Source organism: Pseudophryne corroboree, chromosome 2 (assembly GCF_028390025.1).
Source record: "Pseudophryne corroboree isolate aPseCor3 chromosome 2, aPseCor3.hap2, whole genome shotgun sequence".
Taxonomy (NCBI): Eukaryota; Metazoa; Chordata; class Amphibia; order Anura; family Myobatrachidae; genus Pseudophryne; species Pseudophryne corroboree.
In genome coordinates, this window is record NC_086445.1 from 96,383,906 (window position 1) to 96,404,327 (window position 20,422).

Here is a 20,422-nt window from a genome sequence, read left to right on the forward strand (position 1 = left end):
CCAAAAGTACTGAGAATCATAAGAGGGAGATGAGTAAGAACGATACTCGTGGTTCCGGATTGGCCAAGAAGGACTTGGTACCCGAAACTTCAAGAGATGTTCACGGAAGACCCGTGGCCTCTACCTTTAAGAAAGGACCTGCTCCAGCAGGGGCCTTGTCTGTTCCAAGACTTACCGCGGCCGCGTTTGACGGCATGGCGGTTGAACGCCGGATCCTGAAAGGGCATTCCAGATGAAGTCATCCCTACCCTGGTCGAAGACAGGAAGGATGTAACCGCAAAACATTTTCACCGCATTTGGTGAAGATATGTTGCGTGGTGTGAGGCCAAGAAGGCCCCTACAGAGGAATTCCAACTGGGTCGTTTCCTACATTTCCTGAAAACAGGACTGTCTATGGGCCTAAAATTAGGGTCCATTAAGGTTCAAATTTCGGCCCTGTCGAATTTCTTCCAGAAAGAACTGGCTTTAGTGCCTGACGTTCAGATGTTTGTAAAAGGGGTACTGCATATACAGCCTCATTTTGTGCCCCAGTGTCACCTTGGGATCTCAATGTTGTTTTGAGTTTCCTAAAGTCACATTGGTTTGAACCACTCACCACTGTGGACTTAAAATATCTCACATGGAAGGTAACGATGCTATTAGCCCTGGCTTCAGCCAGGCGTGTGTCAGAATTGGCGGCTTTATCATATATAAAGCCCTTACTTAATTTTTCATTCTGACAGGGCAGAATTGAGGACTCGTCCTCAATTTCTCCTTAAGGTGTTTTCTGTTTTTCATATGAACCAACCTACTCCAAGTTACTTGACGTTGTCAGGGCCCTGAAAAATATGTTTCCAGGACGGCTGGAGTCAGAAAATCTAACTCGCTGTTTAGCCTGTATGCACCCAACAAGATGGGTGCTTCTAAGCAGACGATTGCTCGCTGGATTTGTAATACAATTCAGTTTACACATTCTGTGGCAGGCCTGCCACAGCCAAAAATCTGTAAAAGCCCATTCCAAAAGGAAGGGGGCTCATCTTGGGCGACTGCCCGAGGGGTCTCGGCTTTACAACTTTGCCGAGCAGTTACTTGGTCAGGGGCAAACACGTTTGCTAAATTCTACAAATTTGATACCCTGGCTGAGGAGGACATGGAGTCTCTCATTCGGTGCTGCAGGGTCATCCGCACTCTCCCGCCCGTTTGGGAGCTTTGGTATAATCCCCATGGTCCTTACGGAGTCCCCAGCATCCACTAGGACGTCAGAGAAAATAAGATTTTACTTACCGATAAATCTATTTCTCGTAGTCCGTAGTGGATGCTGGGCGCCCATCCCAAGTGCGGATTGTCTGCAATACTTGTACATAGTTATTGTTACAAAAATCGGGTTATTCTTGTTGTGAGCCATCTTGTCAGAGGCTCCTTCGTTGTTATCATACTGTTAACTGGGTTCAGATCACAGGTTGTACGGTGTAATTGGTGTGGCTGGTATGAGTCTTACCCGGGATTCAATATCCTTCCTTATTATGCACGCTCGTCCGGGCACAGTATCCTAACTGAGGCTTGGAGGAGGGTCATAGGGGGAGGAGCCAGTGCACACCACCTGATCCTAAAGCTTTTATTATTGTGCCCTGTCTCCTGCGGAGCCGCTATATCCCCATGGTCCTTACGGAGTCCCCAGCATCCACTACGGACTACGAGAAATAGATTTATCGGTAAGTAAAATCTTATTATAAACAGCAGCTACTGGGTTAACATTAAGTTACTGTGTTATTCCTGGGTTAATAGCGCTGGGGTGTGTGCTGGCATACTCTCTCTCTGTCTCTCCAAAGGGCCTTGTGGGGGAATTGTCTTCAGATGAGCATTCCCTGAGTGTGTGGTGTGTCGGTACGTGTGTGTCGACATGTCTGAGGTAAAAGGCTCCCCTAAGGAGGAGATGGAGCAAATGTGTGTGTGAGGGGCGTCTCCGTCGACAACGCCGACACCTGTTTGGATATGTGTAATTAAGTGCTAAGGTGAAGTTATTGCACAAAAGATTAGAGAACAGACAGGGAATCTACCCATGTCTGTCCCTATGTCGCAGAGACCTTCAGAGTCTCTCAATGCTCACTATCCAAAATAATAGACACTGATATCGACACGGAGTCTGACTCCAGTGTCGACTACGATAATGCAAAGTTACAGCCAAAATGGCAGGAAAGTATTCAATATATGATTATTGTAATAAAAGATGATTTGCATATCACTGATGACTCATCTGTCCCTGACACAAGGGTACACATGTTTAAGGGGAAGAATGCTGAGGTAAATTTCCCTCCTCTCATGATGAAAAAGAGCGGGAATCTCCAGACAAGAGACTGCAGTTTCCCACAAAGAATTTTCAGGGAGTATCCTTTCCCTACTAGGGCCAGGATACGATGGGAATCTTCCCCTAGGGTGTCACGTTTGCCCAAAAGGTAGCCCTGACTTAACAGCTGTCCTCGGGGATCCTGCAGATAGCGTGCACATTCTGGTACACTACTCAGACCGGCGATTGTGTTGGCATGGGTTTATAGCGCTGTAGCAGCGTGGACAGGTACCTTTTATAAGCACAGATTGAGACCCTAGTATGTATATGTGTGTGTGTGTGTGTGTGTGTGTGTGTGTATATATATATATATATATATATATATATATATATATATATATATATATATATATATATATATATATATATATATATATATATATATATATATATTTCTCCTTCATCCACTAGGGGCCACTGGAGTGTAGTTACAATGGAGAGATAGTAGGTGGTATTGGTAGCTGGCACTTTAAAAATTCTCACACTGTGGCTAGCTCCTCCCCTACTATCTCCCCTCCAAGCCAGTCTTAGTTAAGTGCCCGAGGTAGCTGGTTCACTTGGGTTTAGCTGAAGAATTTTCTTCTTTTTTCTTTATTATTTTATTTTTCTTACACACACTCACAGACTGGCAGCTCTGCCACTGCCAGTCTGCACCGTGGGAGCTGCCGGCGGGGTCCCATCGCAGCTGCGTGCGGCTAGGGATGGGCCCCGGCTGAGGGAGACACTGAGCTCTCCTGAGTTGGCGGACACCGCTGCGTGCGGCGCGTGTCGCGGCCACTCCATCCAGCAGAAGATTCCGGCAGCATGGCAGCGGTGAGTATCAAAAATGGTCGGACACCGCTGCGTGCGGCTTGTGTCGGGACCACCCCACCACAGAAGATTCCGGCTGGACGCCGCTGCGTGCGGCGTGTGTCGGGGCCGATCCACCAAGAACACAGTGGTGAGTGAAGTATACTTTATTTGTGGTGGCTATGTATGTTTTTAGAGCAATCTGTTTATTGTTGTACAACCCACTCCAGAAGGGCTCTCTGGGGCTGTAATGTACTTTATTGTATCCTTACCTGTCCTCCTCATGGAGAAACAGACAGGATGATTGGGGGAGGCTGAGTATGTGTTTATACAACCCTGACTGAAAAACGGGTGTGTGTCATTCTGATAACCCTCTGCTCCCCCAGCTCCCCGCACCCCCCGCACCCACTCAGCGCGACTCACAGAGCCGGCACAGGGATCCCGCTCGAGCGCAAAGCAATGTTTAAATTTGGCGCCTTGTACGGAGGGGGCGGAGCTAAGTCCCGCTCTGTAGAGCGAGCTCAGCGCTCCCTGCTCCCAGGCGGCGACTCGCGCTCTGTTCAGCGCAACACTCCCCGGCGGCGGCTAGCAGATACAGGGCTCTACTAGCGCTGTATAGCGGGCTCAGCGCTCAGCGCTCCCCGGCGGTGACTCGCAGGCCCAGCGGAGGGTACAGCTCGCTTCCCGCTTAGTTTTGCAATAAGGCGCCATAGCCGGGGGGCGGAGCTAACTCCTGCTCTGTACAGCGGGCTCAGCATTCTCCGCTCCCCGGCCACTGTTATAGTGTAATAGGCATTTATGTGAGTTTAATGCACATGGTGCTGAGGAGAATGTGATATAGTCAGAGTGGCTCAGCACTAATCCAGTTATCCACTATATAGATTTTATCGCATAGCCCAGAGGAGTTTCACTCTGGCGGCCATTTCCTCCCTGCACAGACCTGGCTTCATATTTGCAGTGTCTCCTATAGCCCAGTGGGCTAATCTTGCATACTCAGAGACAAATACAAATAAAGTCCCAGGTATATTAACAGTTAACCCGCTTTACTCAGCGGGCTCCCAGGTCTCCCCGTCGCTAGGCAACAGCTCTGGGATTTGTAACTTTTCGATACTTCAGGCTGCTGAAATATAGATACATTCCTCCTGCAGTAGAGTCCTCTACCCAGCATTTTCCTACTTGCAAATCAGGGAACCTGCTCTATTACAGTGGCTGGGACTCAGCTCAATAATAATTAAAAGGATCTACTGTGCAGTATTTATTTACCTACGGTGTGTGTGTATATATACATATATAGTTATGTTTGTGCATGTATATATATAGATATATATATTTAAGTGCGTGTAGGTATGTATATAGATAAATCCATAAAATACCAGATATAGGGGATAAAAGCCTACGGCCACACCACCCTGAACACGCCCGATCTCGTCTGATCTCGGAAACTAAGCAGGGTCAGGCCCGGTTAGTACTTGGATGGGAGACCGCCTGGGAATACCAGGTGCTGTAGGCTACTTCCGCAATGTTTTCTAATAACAACATCTTGCACATAACATTTTCCCCCATCTTTCTCACAGGCTGGTCACCATTTTGAAAAGCCAGCGGAACCTCAGAGAAACATCTGGTGCACCTTAATTAGCGGTACACTAAATACAGGGCGGGGTGTTGCCTTCCCTTTATTATTCCTTGTTGTCACTAGTTACTAATGCTATTTGTAATTGTGGAATGCGTGTAAGGCATCAGACAAATAGCGCTGCGGCTCAGTACGCTAGTAGCGGGTATCTGAACAGGGGTTTGAATCCAAACAAAACTTTAAGGAGAACTCCTATAGCCTAGGGCTAAGACTCCTGTCCCACAGCGCAGCGTTGCTGGTTCAGGTCTCCGCTGCTCCAGAAAGTTTATTTTAATCGTATCGGTCACTACACATTATAGTGCAGACCTTACGTAGGGCTCTGTTTATTTAACCCACCTTTTCTCCTTTCGTTTGTCTCTCCTGGGATAGTCGAAGAATTCCCTCTTAGGTGTGAAGTATGCGGCGGAGCCATCTGCTTCGCCCTCCACGCACCTGCACACCCCTGTTTGATCAATGATGCAGGTAATGTCACTATTAACCAGACAATAGCTCATCAGGTAAGCCCTTGGACTTTGGTTTCCAAGGTCACAGGATCAAATCACAGCGGGACCAAACACACCTTTCCAAAAAGAAACTTTGCTAACATTCCATGCATTACTGATGTCTGTTTTCTGTGGATCTGAACCAGTGTCTCAGAATATACAGGTACATAATACAGCAGTTCATCTGATACTGCAGGTAAAGGAGGAGGACACGTCAAGTCCATCAGGGTTCCACGCCATTGACGAAAATGACAGCGACTGGTTCAGTTTCGGATGAGCTGGGCAGGCTCCGGTAGGCGGCCGACAGACACCCGAATACACAATATCAGGTATCAAACAGGGTTTGTTTTCCTATCTTTTCCCCGCAGATGGCAGGAGATGGTATCAGAACCTCTCTAGGGTATACACCTCGGTGTATCGCCGGTCCATCAAGCCGCCGTTTTCCTGAGGCAACCTTGCTCAGGGATCCATCGACATATGCGGCAGCATGGTTCTACCGTATCCGGAGCAGGTAGGTTGGGGAACAATTGTCCTCTAGGTTACAGGATGCTTCGCATCAGGATCAATTGATACTTTGATACAGGTCAGAATCACGATTCTGCTTTATGTTCCTTGGAGGTCTCCATGTCTACAGACTCGGACCCTGCATCTTCGCTTGGGCTGTCTTAACCCGACGACCTCTGGGGCTGCGACAGTGACAAGTAAACATGAAATCCTACGGGGCAGATGGTTCTGGGGAAGGAACTTTCTGCAGGATTTCTTGAACCAATGGAGGTAGGTCCACTTTGATTTCTCCTACTACTGCCCCAGCTCCAAGACAGACCTTTACTGGTCTTCCCTTTAGATTGTTTCGTGCCCTTTCAGGTTTTTGACTCCACACGGGTGATATCTTCGTCGCCAGGGGTTCTCAGGGTAAAAAGGCTGAAGCAGAGGTTCAACATCCTCAGTCCAGTCTGATTTTATGTCATCCTATACACCCATTACACCTGCAGGGTCCCAGGGTAGGCGCAGGTCGATGGGAGAAGGCTTGGGCGGTTACAACCGTCTCAGGAGTCCCTCGGCATGGGTCGGCTGATTTACGATGACAAGACAGTCATACTGCAGGCTGCGCTCCATAGGTTTCTAACCGCAAAGGGTGTTGATCCCTGTTTTACACATATCATTTGAATTAGGACAGTTCTCAGGCCTTTGTTTTCTTTTCACGTTCCGAAGCCAAGTGGCTCGGACAGGCCTATTCTGGCCTTACAATCCTTTTAGTCTGTGATTGCTAGTTTAAACAAGAAAGGGAGTTTTACGTGTCCCTTGTCTTCAGAGATGCCTGTTTACTGATTTCCGTTGGACAGGCTTTTCTCAGATTCCCCCTTAACAGGATTCTCATTTTCACTGTAAGTCCTTTACTCTTCTCTCTTCCGCTCCCACAGAGTTTAGGAAGATAACAGAATAACTCTTTTTCAAGGGCAGTGGGTGACGTTGGTTCCCTAATGGGACAATTTACTGCTACTATCCCACTCTGTACATTAGGTGGCTTCTGAATATCCGGAGGATCCACGAGCTTCTGATTCGACACAGATCCAATTTATGCTCCGCATAGACGTTTCTCAACACGGTCCGTCAGAGGTTTTTTCATTCCTCGGCACCAGAGACTCTATTTCTTCAGTCAAGTTGCGACGTAATGAGTGGTCGCCTCCATTCCTCTCGGAACGGGGGACAACAATCTTGTTTCCAGATCAAGCCACCAGGTCAGACTCCTGGGTGAGGGAACATGCCCCGGAGTTTTGTCAGCTGGTCCGCTGTGGGCGGAGATTTCGGATCGACCTCAGGGCGTTCTGACTGACTCTTTAACCCTTTATTACTCTCGGACGGCAGTAGCCGTGGAGGCCCTCAGGGCTCCGGGGAGTTTTCTGGTTATTCTATCCTGCCTCCTTTTCTATTTCTACTTCATGTTCAGTAACACAGGAGGGGATTATGCGTGCTAGTCCTCTCGGTGGCGCTGGTTGGGCCACGCATGACTTGAAGATACAGATACGCCTGTTGTCAGTAGAGGAGCCTTGGCTCCTACCTCGACGGGACTGTCTACTTCAACAGGCTCCTTTTTTTTTCTCCTTGTTCAATTTTACACTGGTTTCGGTTACCCGTGTGACTGTTCACGAGACCTCAGAAGGGAGGAGTTCCCTAGTTCGGTTAGGCCTACTGGGCTCCGATTTCAGAAGTCTATTACCTCTTCTCGCTTTTGCCACTTTGGGAAAACTTTATGGAACATAATGAAGATAAAAGGGGGTTTTTCCCCCTTCTTCCAGTTACCATTCATCTTTGGTTTCTCTGGGAGGTTTTTTGCTCCGCTGCGCTTCAAACCACACTGACCGGAATTTTAGGTCTCTGCCTTTTTCGCTTTTCTTCCAAATGAGATTAGCCTAGCGGCCGTAAGTTCGGCCTCTTGTTCAGGGAGTACTCTATTGGCAACTCCCCGGGCTCGGCTTCGGCCTCAGCGGTCGTTTCTTCCAGAGGGGAGGTCCATTTTTCATATAAATCTGACACTAGTGGTTTTCAATCCTCTCTGAATGTTGTCAGGGCTCGTCAACTCTCTCTACAGAGGTCTCAGGCTATTCGATGAAGTGTTTTTTCTTCTTTGCTCTGGACGATGCTCCCGTACTAAATAGCCGGGGCCCCAGCATATGCTGGACAGTTGGATACATCTGATCATCAGACAGTCTTCTTGGCGGTTACTAGGGAACCTCCGTTTTCCAATTCAGCGCGCTTTACGCGCATTGTAAGACCTTCGTGGGCAGCCGCCCGCGGGGTCTCCATGAATATTTTGTCGGGCGGCTACTTGGTCAAACCGACATTCGTTTTGTCAAATTCTACAAGTTTGACACTTTTACGGCCTCTGCATCACTGTTTGGCCGAGCAGTTTTTACAGGACTCTCAGCGCTTTCCCACCCGTTTTTTGGGAGCTCTGGGACGTCCCCATTGTAACTACACTCCAGTGGCCCCTAGTGGATGAAGGAGAAATCAGGATTTTGGTACTTACCGATAAATCCCTTTCTCCGATTCCACAGGGGCCACTGGACGCCCGCCCAGCGCTGTTTCTCCTGATTTTTGTTTGATTAACGATTGCAGATCACCATATGACTGCTTGTTGGGTTCAGGCTAGCCTGGTTTTTTGTCAGGTTCTGTTCCAGGTTTAGTTTGTGTTCGCCTGGTTTACAGGGCGTCGTTAACCTCCTCTACCTTACGGTTTGTTTATTACAGCTCTCCTCGGGCACAGTTTAACGTAGACTGGCTTGGAGGGGAGATAGTAGGGGAGGAGCTAGCCACAGTGTGAGAATTTTTAAAGTGCCAGCTACCAATACCACCTACTATCTCTCCATTGTAACTACACTCCAGTGGCCCCTGTGGAATCGGAGAAAGGGATTTATCGGTAAGTACCAAAATCCTGATATATATATATATATATATATATATATATATATATATTAAAGATGCTGTCTTAAGAGATATATATATATATATATATATATATATATATATATATACAAAACATGCCCAAAGAGACATTAGTCTACTGGGTTCTAGAGTCAACGCTATGTCGATTTCTGCTTGACATGTTCTGTAGAATATGCAATGGACAGGTGATGCCGACTTAAGAGGCATATGGAAGGCTGAGGATTGTGTGGAGAAGGGATCTCGGACCTGGTCTCCACAGCTATAGCTGGTAATTCTGATCTTTTGCCTTATATTCCTGCACAGCCTAGGAAAGCACGACATTATCAAATGCAGCCTTTCGATCACAAAGAAACAAGAAAGTCCGAGGTGCATCCTTTCTTGCCAGAGGCAGGGGCAGAGGATAGAAGCTGCACAACACAGCTAGTTCCCAGGTACAGAAGTCCTCCCCGGCCTCTACAAAATCCACCGCATGTCGCTGGGGCTCCACAGGCGGAGCTAGGCACGGTGGGGGCACGTCTTTGTAATTTCAGCCACAAGTGGGTTCACTCCCTGTTGGATCCCTGGGCAGTTGATATTGTGTCTCAGGGATACAAGCTGGACTTTGAGGAGATGCCCCCTCACCGACGTCCCTGCCGGCTTCCCCTCACGAGAGGGAAATAGTGTTAACTGCAATTCACAAATTGTATCTTCAACGGGTGGTGGTCAAGGTTCCCCTCCTTCAACAAGGAGCGGGTTATTATTCGACCATGTTGTAGTCCCGAAACCGGACGGTTTGGTCAGACCCATATTGAATTTAAAATCCCTGAACATATACCTGAAAAGGTTCAAGTTCAAGATGGAATCGCTAAGAGCGGTCATCGCAAGCCTGAAAGGGGGAAATTTTATGGTGTCTCTGGACATAAAGGATGCATATCTTCATGTCCCCATTTATCCACCTCATCAGGCGTACCTCAGATTTGCGGTACAGGATTGTCATTACCAATTTCAGACGTTGCCGTTTGGTCTCCCCACGGCCCCGAGAATCTTCACCAAGGTAATGGCGGAAATGATAGTGCTCCTGCGGAAGCAAGGTGTCACAATTACCCCGTACTTGGACGATCTCCTCATAAAAGCGAGATTAAGAGAGCAGTTGCTGAACAGCGTATCACTTTCTCTGGAAGTGTAACGGCAACACGGCTGGATTCTAAATATTCCAAAGTCGCAGTTGGTTCCTACGGCTCATCTGCCTTTCCTAGGCATGATTCTAGACACAGACCAGAAAAGAGTTTATCTCCCGATAGAGAGAGCTCAGGAGCTCATGACACTGGTCAGGAACCTATTAAAACCAAAACAGGTGTCAGTGCATCACTGCACTCGAGTCCTGGGAAGGATGGTGGCATCATAAGATGCCATTCCCTTCGGCAGGTTCCATGCGAGGACCTTTTCAATGGGACTTACTGGACAAGTGGTCCGGATCACATCTTCAGATGCATCGGTTAATCACCCTATCCTCCAGGGCCAGGTTGTCTCTCCTGTGGTGGCTGCAGAGTGCTCACCTTCTCGAGGGCCGCAGATTCGGCATTCAGGACTGGGTCCTGGTGACCACGGATGCAAGCCTCCGAGGGTGGGGAGCAGTCACACAGGGAAGAAATTTCCAAGGTCTGTGGTCAAGTCAGGAGACTTGCCTTCACATCACCATCCTGGAATTAAGGGCCGTCTACAACGCCCTACGTCAAGCGGAGACCCTGCTTCGCGACCAACCGGTTCTGATTCAGTCAGAAGCCACCAGAATTCTTCGCTGGGCGGAGAATCACGTAAGCGCACTGTCAGCAGTGTTCATCCCGGGAGTGGACAACTGGGAAGCAGACTTCCTCAGCAGGCACGACCTCCTCCCGGGAGAGTGAGGACTTCATCAAGAAGTCTTCACGCAGATTGCAAGTCGGTGGGAACTGCCACAGGTGGACGTGATGGCATCCCGCCTCAACAAAAAGCTACAGAGGTATTGCGCCAGGTCATGAGACCCTCAGGCGATAGCTGTGGACGCACTGGTGACACCGTGGGTGTTCCAGTCGGTCTATGTATTTTCTCCTCTTCCTCTCATACCCATAAGAAAAAGAGGAGTGAGAACAATACTCATTGTTCCGGATGGGCCAAGAAGGGCTTGGTATCCAGATCTGCAAGAAATGCTCACAGAGGACCCGTGGCCTCTTCCTCTAAGACAGGACTTGTTGCAACAAGGGCCCTGTCTTTTCCAAGACTTACCGCGGCTGCGTTTGACGGCATGGCGGTTGAACGCCGGATCCTAGCGGAAAAAGGCATTCCAGATGAGGTCATTCCTACGCTGATAAAGGCTAGGAAGGACGTGACAGCTCAACATTATCACCGTATATGGCGAAAATATGTTGCTTGGTGTGAGGCCAGGAATGCCCCTACGGAGGAATTCCAGCTGGGCCGTTTCCTTCACTTCCTACAGTCAGGGGGTGACTTTGGGCCTAAAATTGGGTTCCATTAAGGTCCAGTTTCCGGCCCTATCCATTTTCTTTCAAAAAGAGCTGGCTTCTCTACCTGAAGTTCAGACATTTGTGAAGGGAGTGCTGCGTATTCAGCCCCCTTTTGTGCCCCCGGTGGCACCTTGGGATCTTAACGTGGTGTTGAGTTTCCTGAAATCCCACTGGTTTGAACCACTCAAAACGGTGGAATTGAAATATCTCACGTGGAAGGTGGTCATGCTACTAGCGCTGGCTTCGGCTAGGCGTGTGTCAGAATTAGCGGCTTTGTCACATAAAAGCCCCTATCTGGTTTTCCATGCGGATAGAGCAGAATTGCGGACCCGTCCACAATTTCTGCCAAAAGTGTTTTCATCCTTTCATATAAACCAACCTATTGTGGTGCCTGTGGCCTATACTGACTTGGAGGATTCCGAGTTACTTGATGTGGTCAGGGCTTTGAAGGTTTATGTAGCCAGAACGGCTAGGGTCAGGAAAACAGAATCTTTGTTTGTCCTGTATGCTTCCAACAAGCTGGGTGCTCCTGCTTCAAAGCAAACTATTGCTCGCTGGATCTGTAACACGATTCAGCAGGCTCATTCTGCGGCTGGATTGCCGCTGCCAAAATCAGTTCAGGCCCATTCCACTAGGAAGGTGGGCTCTTTTTGGGTGGCTGCCCGAGGGGTCTCGGCATTACAGCTATGCCGAGCGGCTACTTCAGATGCAAACACTTTTGCAAAGTTCTACAAGTTTGATACCCTGGCTGAGGTGGACCTTGTGTTGCTCATTCGGTGCTGCAGAGTCATCCGCACTCTCCCGCCCGTTTGGGAGCTTTGGTATAATCCCCATGGTCCTTACGGAGTCCCCAGCATCCACTAGGACGTTAGAGAAAATAAGATTTTACTTACCGGTAAATCTATTTCTCGTAGTCCGTAGTGGATGCTGGGTGCCCGTCCCAAGTGCGGACTTCTTCTGCAATACTTGTATATAGTTATTGCTGCAATAAGGGCTATGTTATTGTTGCATCAGGGTTGAACTGATGCTCTGTTGTTGTTCATACTGTTGACTGGGTAAGTTTATCACAAGTTATACGGTGTGATTGGTGTGGCTGGTATGAGTCTTGCCCTGGATTCCAAATCCTTTCCTAGTACTGTCAGCTCTTCCGGGCACAGTTTCTCTAACTGAGGTCTGGAGGAGGGACATAGAGGGAGGAGCCAGAGCACACCAGAATCTAATTTCTTTCTTAAAGTGCCCATGTCTCCTGCGGAGCCCGTCTATTCCCCATGGTCCTTACGGAGTCCCCAGCATCCACTACGGACTACGAGAAATAGATTTACCGGTAAGTAAAATCTTATTATTTCCAAAATGGTACAATGCTTATTTAGAAAAGATTGTTAACAAGACAATGTTTACAAAAAACATACAAGCAAGTAATTAAAATAAAAATGACAAAACTTACAGATTGACATGGAGAAAATCTGTCCTGGGGAGAACAGAAGAAAGGCAGGGTAAATGCAGGTTTAAACTTCAATGCGTCTTTGAACCCCAAGCAATAGTAGAGTATCACGCCTTAGATGAGGTCTCATAAGCCCCTGCTGATTTTCTGGATAGATAATTAAGGCTGGTATCCTCCCTAACTTGCTAATATTACTTACGACTCCAATTCACATATATGATATTCTAGAATATGGGGTGTCCATATTACTCTCTGCTATTTTAGCTACCATATAAGTGTAATTATCATGCGTTTGTGTTGTGGGATGGTGGAGATGTTTCATGTCTTGGATACTATTCTTCTTAGAGAACATATGATTTGAAGTCCTAAACCATATCCAGTATGGTGTGCTTTTACTGTGGTGTAGTTACCTTTTGTGTTTGTCTCAAAACACATTTGGTCTAATTACACCCCACTGGTTTGCTTTCCTGTAGATGCCAACACAGAAAAAAGGTCTGTGGCCTGTCAGGCAATTGGCCTCTTCCTCTGAATTCAATTACCTGTAAAGGTCCTGACGTCACCCAAAAGGCCTTCCTAGGCCTGAATTAACATTGACATGCTTATGATAACTTCCTAGGTACTAACAAAAGTTTTCCTGTGGCTGTCTATTCTGATAGTCAGCGAAAGCCACTATCCTGAATAAATCTGTCTATTGACAAGTGTGCGGCACATTCATAACTCAGACTTAAAAGAAACATAATTTACAAGGCCCTAATATTCATAGTCTCTCCTTAATATCTATGATTCTTCACAGTAAGAAAATTGAACGGTCCCAACCTCTGATGATCAGGCAGAGTGTACGTAGGACCCATTGCGTGTGGGGGTGGCACGTTCTACCATATCCCTGATATCCGCAACCAAATTTCTGTGCATCCCTGATTGGGGAAGGTTATTGGTTTGGGCCCATGTTTTCTGTGATTTGTCTAAAATGACCACGTTATTGGTCCAAATTAAAGCAGGTAGGGTTAGTTTAAGCGGGTTTAAAGGTATTATCCCTTCCCCCAGTACTGGGACGCACCGCACCATAGGCTGTTATGCTACCCTGGATATCAGAGTTATGCAGTTATCCGTGCCTGGAGTATGTCATCTAGTTACAGCTTAACCTGGTTGGGAAAGATATGTGCATCACTGGCTTCCCTGTGGTCGGGCCTGTCTTGTTAGTAGCAGTTGTCTTACTAGATTGTTATCACATGATTACACGTTTTCTTACAATTTGGTAATTCATATCTGGAACATAGAATTGGGGGAGGAGTGGAGTGGGACAAGGAAACACAGATAATAATAAATCCGTATTGCAGAGATCATGAAATTGCAGCGTTTGAATGTGGTTTATAGTTATCGCTTCCTGTATTCTAACTTGTTAAGGATGAAAAGTGGAGTAAGCAGTTTGACCCAAAGCTGCAGGCCTTGCTGAGTGACCTGGAGGCCGGACTGGGCAGTGTGTTGCGGACCGCAGTGGCCAGTGGCAGAAGCTCTATGTCTGGCAGAGAAGATGACTTGCAAGGTTTGTGTATGAGAACACGCTGAATATTTTTGCGCTTACAGATAATAATGTTTATGGCTTTAAAAAGGTCATTGCAATATTATAAGCGAGCACAAAAGTATGACATGCCTTTATTGTGTCTTACAGGTATTATAACCCCCACTGATGAGTTTCAGTTCTGGGCAGAAGTTGCAGAAAGCCGAAGTAAATCTAGTATCCGAGAGAGAGCAATCCATTTTGTCAGTTTGTTTCAAACAATTGAAAAAGTGAGTAAATTTGTTTTACTTGCTCTGTTTCCATATTTTTATGTACAGTAGGTGTTGTATTGGGGAAACTGGTTCCCAATGACTGAGTTAAATATACAGTACATGTTAAATCACAGGTTCTCAAACTCGGTCCTCAGGACCCCCCACAGTGCATGTTTTGTAGGTCTCCTCACAGAATCACAAGTGAAATGATGAGCTCCTCCTGTAGACCTTTTAAAATGTGTCAGTGAAAAATTAATACACCTGTGCACTTGCTGTGTTACCTGCAAAACATGCACCGTGTGGGGTCCTGAGGACCGAGTTTGAGAACCACTGCTATAAAGAGTACAATATCACCATCTAGTGGCAGGAAATTAGACTGCAAGGTAGAAAGCTGTAGAACACAGGTTCTCAAACTCAGTCCTCAGGACCCCACACAGTGCATGTTTTGCAGGTCTCCTCACAGAATTGCAAGTGAAATAATTAGCTCCACCTGTGGACCTTTTAAAATGTGTCAGTGAGTAATTAACACACCTGTGCACCTGCTGGGTTACCTGCAAAACATGCACTGTGTGGGGTCCTGAGACCCGAGTTTTGAGAAGCCCTGCTGTAGAGCATGGGTCTTCAACCTGCGGCCCTCCAGCTGCTGTGGAACTACACATCCCAGCATGCCCTGCCTTAGTTTTAGCATACGTTAATAGCAAAACTGTGGCAGTGTATACTGGGATGTGTAATTCCATAGCAGCTGGAGGGCCACAGGTTGAAGACCCATGCTGTAGAGGCTGTCATGTAAGTTGCCAAAGTCTTGGCAAATCTATATTTAGGTAGGAGTAAAGTGTTTCCCAGCTTGAAACATAGAATTTAAATAGCCGGTCGGCTCTCCTCTGACATTTCAGTTTCTTTTTTTTTCAAAGTGTTTTTATTGACCGGTGAATTACCAGTGAAACAGGTTTAACAGTGTGCATTATATGAACAGTATAATACATTACATTATGAACAGATAGTACAAGAAATACAATTCTACTCCGAGTAAGCCCTAGGTAGTAATAGTATGGTAACTGTAGAGGGTGTGTAGTAGCCTTTGGAGTGTTGGGAAGTTAAGCGATATACATGTGTGGTATAGAGTCGGTGGTTCAAAAGGGGGGAGGTGTAGAGTCCAATGTCTCCTGCAAATACCATTTGGTGTCTTTGAAGCATTTCCGTAAAGCTTCCTTTGTAACCTGGGGGAGGGTCTGGATATAGGGTAGCCAAATGTGAAAAAATTTCTCAGTCAATTTGTCTTTCTGTAGGGCGGTATTGGTCCAGTCTAGGTGGAATAGGTGAGAGATCCTAGGATGTAGTAATGTGATGGGGATTGAGTCGGTGGATATCCATTGTGATAGGATTGTTTTTTTTGTGGCTGCTGCCAGTTTAATTAAGAGGATGCGTTGTCCTTTGGCTAGCCCAGGGGGGGGGTGTTTTGGGAATATGCCCCAGAATGCCCATGTCTTTGTGATGATAAATTGTAGCTGTAATTCTGTTGTAATATATGACTGGAGTGTCTGCCAGAGTGTGTGTACCTTAGGACACGACCATAGGCAGTGTACAAGATCTGCTTCTGGAGCAGTGCATTTGAAGCAGTGAGATGATGGAGCTGCTCCAATCAGGTGTCGCAGTTTGGGAGTGATATATGCTCTATGTAAAATTTTTTGGTGCATTTCTGAGTATGTGACTGAGCCTAGTGTTTTGTCCAAGTATGTGTTGGCTTCCAGAATTAGTTTCATTGTGAGGTCTGGGAATTCTAGCTTCCACTTTAGGAGGCCTGTTGAGCCAGTTTCTACATCCAATAGGGTGCGGGAATGTGTATATATGAGTGCTGTGGGAAATCTACCATCTTGGGTGCGTCGTAATGTGTTGTCCAGGGTGTGGGAGTTATCCTGTGCAATTAGTGAGGATGTAACCTTTTGTACGTAACTACATGCTTGAAGGAATGGAAAAATTGGGATTGGTAAGGATGGAAAGCGTGTTATGAGTTGAGATTGTGTAAGTAAGGTTAGAGTTTCGGCATGTAAGAAATGATGAATGTATTTTAGTCCACCATTGTACCAAGTCTGAAATATGGGGGAGGTGGTGTGAGGCTTGAAGTCAGGGTTGTTCCAAAGAGGTAAAAATAATGATGTGTATCGTGATATCTTCAGTCGAGCTCGGGTTTGTCTCCATGCAGCGCAGGTGGAGGAGATGAGTATGTTATCTGACATGCAGTGTGGTATGGAGGTGGGTGTGGTGTGTAATAAGGATACCAGGGCCTGGGATGGGGCAAAAGACTGCTCCAACTGTGTGTTGGCGTATACATCATATCCGCCAATCCAGTCCAAAGCGATTCTGTAGTTAGCTGCCAAGGCATAGGAATAAAGGCATGGTAAATTAAGGCCTCCGAGGGAGCGAGGTTGGCGTAATTTGAATAACGAGAATCTAGGGTGTTTATCCGCCCAAATAAATTTGGACAGTGCTTTGTCTAGTTGAGCTAGTATGTGTTTGGGTGGGATCAGTGGGAGCATCTGTAGTACATAAAGTAGGCGGGGAAAACTTATCATTTTGTACAAGTGGCTCCTGCCTGTGTATGTAAGGGGGAGGTGAGACCATTTGGCGAAGTCTGCATATGTCTTGGCCAATATTGGGGGGAAATTAAGTGAGTATAGTTTAGAGGGGTGGTCAGGGAATTTAATCCCTAGGTAGGTAATGCAATTGTTTGTGGCCCAGTGAAATGGGAAAGTTTCTCCCCAGCCTGTCCTCATAGAAGGAAAGAAGGCTAATGCTTCCGTTTTGGATGGATTAATTTTGAAGCCAGAGACTAGTTCGAATGAGTCCAGGATGTCAAGTAGGTATGGCATGGCTTGTCGGGGATTGCTAAAATAAAGTAGAATGTCATCAGCAAATGCTGAGAATTTGATTTCGTGATTAGCTAGTTTTATGCCGCTCCATCTATTTTCTCTGCAGAAATGGCGAAGGAGGGGATCTAAGGCTAAGTTAAATAATAGAGGGGATAGGGGGCAACCCTGTCTGGTGCCGCGATGTAAGGAGAATAGTCTTGAATTGTGACCGTTCACCGTCAGGAAGGCTTGTGGTGTTTGATAGATGATGTGAAATACCTTGACAAAAGCAGTACCAGAATTTTGAAGTCTAAGTAATCTATCTATGTGGGCCCAGGACACTCGGTCAAAGGCTTTATCTGCGTCACAGCTCAGTACCATATTGTCTAATTCCTGTGAATCATGGGTTTTATACATAGCTGCTAGTAGTGAGCGAATATTGTGTACTGAGTGTTTATTACGCATGAAGCCTGTCTGGGCAGGATGTAGTAATTTTGGTAGGACTGCTTGTAGGCGGGTGGCAAGGATCTTTGTGAATATTTTAAAGTCTTGGTTCAACAGTGAAATTGGGCGGTAGGATGATACTAATGTGTGATCCTTGTTGGGTTTGGGGAGGACTATGATTCGGGCAGTGTTAAAATCTGTTGGGGCGGGATGTCCCTCCAGGAGGGAATTGTATAACCGCCTGAGGTGTTCGTTTAGGTGTGGGAGAAGTAATTTGTAATAAGATGCTGACATACCGTCGGGTCCTGGGGATTTCCCATTTGGGAGAGATTTGATGGTTAGTTCCAATTCTGCTGCAGTTACGGGACTGGTAAGTAGGTCTCTATCGCTTTCAGAGAGTGTGGGGAGATTCGCCTGTGTCAGGAAATCTATTCCTGCCGTGGGGTTGTCATGTGGTGCAGTGTATAATTTCTCAAAGAAAGTTAAGAAGGTGTCGCTAATCTGTTCCTGTGTTGTTGAGGGGGGTCTGTCTATGTCTCTAATTGAGGTGATGTACTTAGGTGTTGCATGGGTTTTTACCATGTTTGCTAATAGTTTCCCTGGGCGATTACCCCAGCGAAAGTATTTATTAGATTGGAAGGATAGGAATAATTTGGCCTGTTCGGCACAAAGAGTGTCATAGATTGATTTGGTGTCTTTGTATAGTTTTCTGTTGGTTTCAGATGGGTCGGCTAGTAATTGGGAATAGGTCGAGGCTACCTGAAGGGACGCCTCTGCCATCCTCTCCCTGAGTTGCCTTTTCCTGGTGGCAACATAAGAGATGATCTGTCCTCTAAGGACGGGTTTGGAAGCCTGCCAGAAGAGGTTTGTGTCGTTAACATGTGCTGCGTTATCCTGTGTATAGTTAAGGTATGTTTGTGTCAAGAAGAGTTTGAAGTCTTCTGAGTTGGCAAGATATTCAGGGAACCGCCAGGTATATGAGTATTGTCGGGGTGTGGTTAGTTTAATTGTTAGGGTGATGGGAGCATGGTCTGATATGAGTATGTTGGCTATGGTGGAGTCCAGGATTCTATGTATTGCGGAAGTCGGTACTAACCAATAGTCTAATCTGGAGAATATGTTATGAGGGTGTGAGAAGAAGGTGTATTCTCTAGAGTCAGGGTGGAGGAATCTCCATGGGTCTAGTAGTTGCAAGGAGTCTTGTAGCAGTGACAGGGATGGTGGTGTGGATCTACTGTAATTCAGTTGTCTGGGGCCACCGGATACATCTAATAATGGGTCTAATACGGTATTAAGGTCTCCCCCTATGATCAAAACTCCCTCCGCCCAGTCCTGTAATTTGACATAGATGTCTGAGAAGAAGGAGGCGTTCGGTCCCGTGGGGGCGTAAATGCATGCTAGGGTGAAAAGTTCACCTTCAACCTCTATCTTTAGGAACAAAAACCTGCCCTCGGGGTCTACCCAGTCATTTTTGATCTTGTAGTTCAGTGATCTGCGGAATAGGAGTAGTACTCCCCTTGTTTTAGTAACATAGGAAGCACTTTTGAAATCTCCAACCCAGGTGTCTCTAAGTGTATTGGGATCATTGGGACGCCAGTGTGTTTCCTGTAGGAACACTATATCAGGATGGAATTTTTTAAGGTGTGTTAGTACCTTTTTCCTTTTGATTGGTGTGTTTAGGCCTTCTACATTCCATGACACTAACTTAAGGGATGTCTTTGCGCCATCTTTAGAGGCCGCAGTGTCTCTAGGGGTTGTCATTATCCAACTCCCATTCTAGTGGAACTTAAAAGGTGAAGCCGTAAACGATAGTCCTTACCCCCGTCCCAGCTCGCTTGGGGAGGACTAGAATGATGTGTCGGGCAAATTAACGGAGTTGGAGTATATATGTGATCATTAAACAATGCAATGCAAAAAAAAAATAGTAGCCGATATAGTATAGGCCACCAGTCATAACATTTTTTAAATTTTCGAACCAAGGAGGACAGAAGTGATAACCGTCCATCTGTAACAGAAGCTTTAGGTTGGTTAGTAGAGGGGAGGGGAGGTGGGAAAAAAAATGAGAACCATATAACAACTATTAACCATGTGTTATCCATTAGGTAAGGGAAAAAGATGTAGTCACAAAGGGGGATACTTGGGACTAAGGTAGTTAGTCCGCATCGTCCATTCGAGGATTAGAATGTGGTGATGATAGGGACTTGAGAAAATTTCGAGCTGAATCTGTATTATCGAAGAAGTAAGGTTTGCCGTCATGGAAGATTCTCAGTTTTGCCGGGTACAAAAGGGCAAATTTGATGTTTTTGGCGTAGAGTTCCTTGCAGATTGGGGAGAACTCCCGTCGTTGTGTTGAGACTTGAAAAGAAAAGTCCTGAAACAAAAGGAGTTTGGATTCTTTGTACCGTAGGTCAGAGCATTTGCGGTATGCTTCCATGATCTTGACTTTGTCGAGATAGTTTAGTAGCCTGAATATGACTGGTCTGGGACGGGATGAGGAGGATTGTGAGGATTGTTTGTCAGGACCGATGCGATGGACTCGCTCCACCAGATAAGAGGTGGGGGATGAGGGTAAATTAAGAGCTGTGGGTAGCCATTGTGTTACCAAGTCCATTAGATCTGTTTGTCTGATGGTTTCTGGGAGGCCAATCATGCGTAAGTTATTCCGACGATTTCGATTTTCTAAATCCTCGATCTTATCGGTCATGGCTATTAGGGTGCTATCATGTGTTTGTTGTTTGGATTGGATGGCTTGGTAATCGTCTTCCAGGGTAGA

At 46.5% G+C, this 20,422-nt stretch overlaps 1 protein-coding gene and 1 non-coding gene across 4 annotated transcripts in view; both read left to right on the top strand.

Moving 5' to 3' along the window:
• The window catches only part of DYNC2H1 (dynein cytoplasmic 2 heavy chain 1), a 1,021,614-nt gene that overhangs the window by 24,084 nt on the left and 977,108 nt on the right, over positions 1-20,422 (top strand). For all 3 annotated transcript variants that reach the window (XM_063951545.1, XM_063951543.1, XM_063951544.1), the window contains exons 3-4: positions 13,994-14,132; positions 14,259-14,377. In XM_063951545.1, coding sequence (XP_063807615.1) covers positions 13,994-14,132; positions 14,259-14,377 — 258 coding nt within the window. The remainder of the gene's footprint in view (positions 1-13,993; positions 14,133-14,258; positions 14,378-20,422) is intronic.
• Positions 4,504-4,622, top strand: LOC135051411 (5S ribosomal RNA). The gene has a single exon (XR_010242207.1). It is a non-coding gene; the product is annotated as a 5S ribosomal RNA (ribosomal RNA).